General features: G+C 38.1%; 1 protein-coding gene across 1 annotated transcript; it reads left to right on the forward strand.

The window, feature by feature from the left end:
* Nucleotides 1-1,638: 1,638 nt before the first annotated feature.
* On the forward strand, nt 1,639-2,585 carry LOC142531758 (uncharacterized). Its single transcript, XM_075638011.1, has 2 exons — nt 1,639-1,860; nt 2,265-2,585. Exons 1-2 carry the CDS (start codon nt 1,639-1,641, stop codon nt 2,583-2,585), a joined length of 543 nt encoding a protein of 180 aa, XP_075494126.1.
* The last annotated feature ends 1,470 nt before the right edge of the window (nt 2,586-4,055 follow it).

Consider the following 4,055-nt stretch of genomic DNA (forward strand, 5'->3'; position numbering starts at 1 on the left):
CTGATACCAACTGAAACGTCTGCTTAATCGTTTTCTTAAATTGTCTTGTGACCAAATTATGTATGGGATTGGAAAGCGGTAAATCATGACCATGGACCAATCCACCCCAGTAAAGCATGACTGGGTTTAGATCAGGATTGGAAAGTGGTAAAGCATGACCAGGGACCAATCCACCCGTTAAAGCATGAACGGGGATCTCATGTATGTGGCAGTGGATCTTCTCTGTCAGCCCAGTACTGTGGTTTAGTCTGATCAGGCGTTTTATGTATGGGTCACTTGCTTTAAAACATATCTCTACGCAAAATGATGAAGTTCATGTATGTTCAAGTATGTATGTTGCAAGCATGTTTCAGAAAAGTTTCACGTTATGGCACGTCTATGTATGTTTGCAAGTTCAAGCTTTTATACGCATGTTCAAGTTTCAAGTACGTACGATCTATTTTAAAGATTGCATGTGGTTTTACTATGTAGTACTTGCTATCTCCAGTTTATACATGTTGAGTCTTTAGACTCACTAGAATTGATCGATGCATGTGAGGATGAATTTGAGGAGACGAGGGGTGCGGACCAGTGAGCTGGCTTGGACTGAGTGGGAGGCTAAACCCGAGGACCGCCCATGTTTTAAGATTTTATGCATGACGATTTAATACTCTGAATTCATGAAGTGGTTTATGATGTTTAAACAATTATTACTTTTGGAAAACTTGGTTTTGGTTGTTTTTATTGCAAATGTTTTTAGACGAGCAGGTTATTTTAATGCAAATTTGAAAGTTTATTTTATATGTAAGAAAATTTTTAGTTTTTTCGCAAATTTCAAGTAGTTTATAAGTACGGTACATTACACATCAGGAGCTTTCTTGGTCTGGCAGGTTATTACAGAAAGTTTGTCGAAGGTTTTTCTTCAATAGCCATAACATTTACTAAAATCACACAGAAGAATTCCAAGTTCGTCTGCGACGAAGATTGCGAAAGACATTGAAAGAAAAACTCGCATAAACGCCAGTACTAATCTTACCCACCAAAGACAAAGAATTCACCATCTACAGTGACGCATCTAAGGAAGGTCTAGGATGCATGCTCATGCAGCAAGGAAGGGTGATCGCCTACGCATCAAGGCAGTTGAAACCGCACAAGCAGAACTACCCTACGCATGATCTTGAGCTAGCAGCAGTTGTATTTGCATTAAAAATTTGGAGGCACTATCTCTATGGCGTCAAGTGTGAAATTTTCACATATCACCAAAGCCTCAAGTACTTGTTCACCCAAAAAGAACTAAACATGAGGCAAAAGCGGTGGATCAAACTATTGAAGGAATACGACTTGACCATAAATTACCATCCAGGTAAAGCAAACAAGGTGGCCGATGATCTAAGTCGAAAAAATGGAAGAAAGATCACTCTAGCTTTACTCTCCGCCCGGCCATGTCTACAAGAGACCGTCAAGTTGAATCAGGACCGAGAACCCGAGCTAAAGAAACCTAAGGAGCAAGTTGAAAGAGGGAGGTCTCAAGACCTACGACGACAAGGGAGTCCTTTGGATGAAAGGGCGATTGTGCGTACCAGACAACAGTAATCTTCGCCAAGAAATACTAACAGAAGTATATAAATCCAAATTCTCAGTTCATCCAAGGAGTAAAAAATGTACCAAGATCATAAGAGGAAGTTTTGGTGGAATGGAATGAAAAGAGACGTGGCAGAATTTGTCTCCAAATGCCAAGTCTGTAAACAGGTCAAAGCAGAGCACCAACGACTCGGAGGATTATTGCAACCTTTGGAGATACCTGAGTGGAAATTGGAGCATATCTCCATGGACTTTGTGGTAGGGTTACCAAAGTCAAGACAAGGTCAGGACGGAATATGGGTAATCGAAGATAGACTTACAAAATCTGCACACTTCCTAACCGTCCGCATGAACTATAACCTTGACAAGTTAGCTACATTGTATATGGACAATATTGTATGACTCCATGGAATTCCAGTGAGCATCCTGTCTGACAGAGACCTTAGGCTCTTCTCACGTTTTTGGAAGAGCTTCCAAGAGGTCATGGGAACAAAATTTACTCTAAGTACGGCCTATCACCCTCAAACCGATGGTCAAACTGAGAGGACAATTCAAACCTGAAAGATATGCTGCGAGCATGCGTCCTAGAATTTAGTAGAAATTGGGGCAATCGTTTACCATTGATCAAGTTTTCTTATAATAACAGCTATCATAGCAGTATTGGGATGACTCCATATGAGGCTCTGTATGGAAGGAAATGACAGTCACCCCTATATTGGGATGAAGTGGGAGAAAAAGCAGTAGTAAGACCCGAGATCGTACAGATAACAATATACAAGGTTACAATCGTCCGAGAGAAACTCAAGGCAGCTCAAGACCGACAAAAGAGTTGGGAAGATCTGAAAAGAAGGCCGGTGGAATTCAACGTTGGTGAGAAGGCCTATGTAAAATTCTCGCCTGTGAAAGGGGTTGTCCAATTTCGTAAAGCCGGGAAGCTGAATCCCTGTTATATGGGACCCTTTGAAATTTTGGAAAAAGTGGACACACTGGCATACAGATTAGCACTTCCGTCGAACGTGTCTTGAATTCATAACATATTCCACATGTCCCAACTAAGGAAATACATCCCGGACCCAAACCACATGTTGGAAGTAGAACCGTTCATGATCGAAGTTAACTTGGGAGAAGAGCTGAAGTACGAAGAAATTCCCATCAGAATCGTGGACACCAAGGACCAATTACTAAGGTGACGAATCATTCCCTACGTCAAGGTGCAATAGTCTAAACATACTGAAAGAGAAGCCACATGGGAACTAGAAGAGAAGATGAGGAACCAATACACATATCTTTTCATAAACTAAGCCAACCCAAGTTTCGAGGACGGAACTTCCGATAAGGAGGGAGAATTTAAAACCCAAGATTTTGTATAATCGTGATCAGATTCTTTTTTGGTAATTTAATTGTACTAGGATTACGCAATCTTGGATTTTATCTCATTATCCAGGATGTAAGATTTACAAGTTTATCTAAGTTGTATGGATAATTTTATCGTGTGCAAAATTATGGAGCTTGAAATTAAGAGGATATTATTTATATTACAACTCGAAATTGGGATAAATAAATCTATCACAATCCAAGAAATTAAATAAGGAATTCTGGATATAAGCAGGTAAAGTTAAAGATAAATTTGAAATTTGGAAAAAATATACCAGATAAAGATCTAAGATTTGATATATATATTGATATACATTGATAAAGATTAAACAAGAGGATAATTCTATCTAGGAATTTAAAAAAATTTGGTATTGTTATTTGGGATTTTCGAAATTTTAGATATAGGAAGATTGTACACGATAATAAAATACATGCATGAAAAAATTTAAAAGTTTCCTACCAGAATTTTAGGAAAAATCAAAAGTCATATTTTTGGGAAAAATTACCATTGAATTCGAATTACTAAAGGGAAAGTTTTGGGATTTATGCAAAATGATTTAATTGTATTGGAAAATAAAAGATCTATTGAATATTGGAAGTTAGACGCAAAATTTGAAATTTTGTATACTGGGACAAGGTATAAATTTCGAAATATCCAAGGGATAGATATTCAGATTTCGAAATATTATCCAAGATCAAAGATAAAGAATGATAGTTATCCTAGATTTAAGTTTGATTCAAAAATTCAAATGCAATGACAATACACGATCAGGATAGCAGCCAACCCTATTAATTGGAGGGCCATTGAACTCGAAAATCACACCTCAAATCACTTAATATTTTCGATTTTTCTCTCTAGTCTCCCTAGGATTTTCGAGACCTAGCTCTCTTAGTGTGCCGAGTAGCGAAGCGCTGCTGCAGTCCAGACACCGAAGCAGGAGTTCGAAATTTTCAGTGCAGGACCATTCTCTTTTCACGTTTTTTTTACCAAGAATTAAGGTAAGTGGACTTATTTTAAATGTTTAATTTTCGGTTTGTGCATTTCGTGGTTTTTAGAAAATTCGGTCGAGTACAAATTCTTCTTCTACCCCCTTCTAGTTACGACTGTTGCATGAGTTTTG

Source organism: Primulina tabacum, chromosome 17 (assembly GCF_025594145.1).
Source record: "Primulina tabacum isolate GXHZ01 chromosome 17, ASM2559414v2, whole genome shotgun sequence".
Lineage (NCBI taxonomy): Eukaryota > Viridiplantae > Streptophyta > Magnoliopsida > Lamiales > Gesneriaceae > Primulina > Primulina tabacum.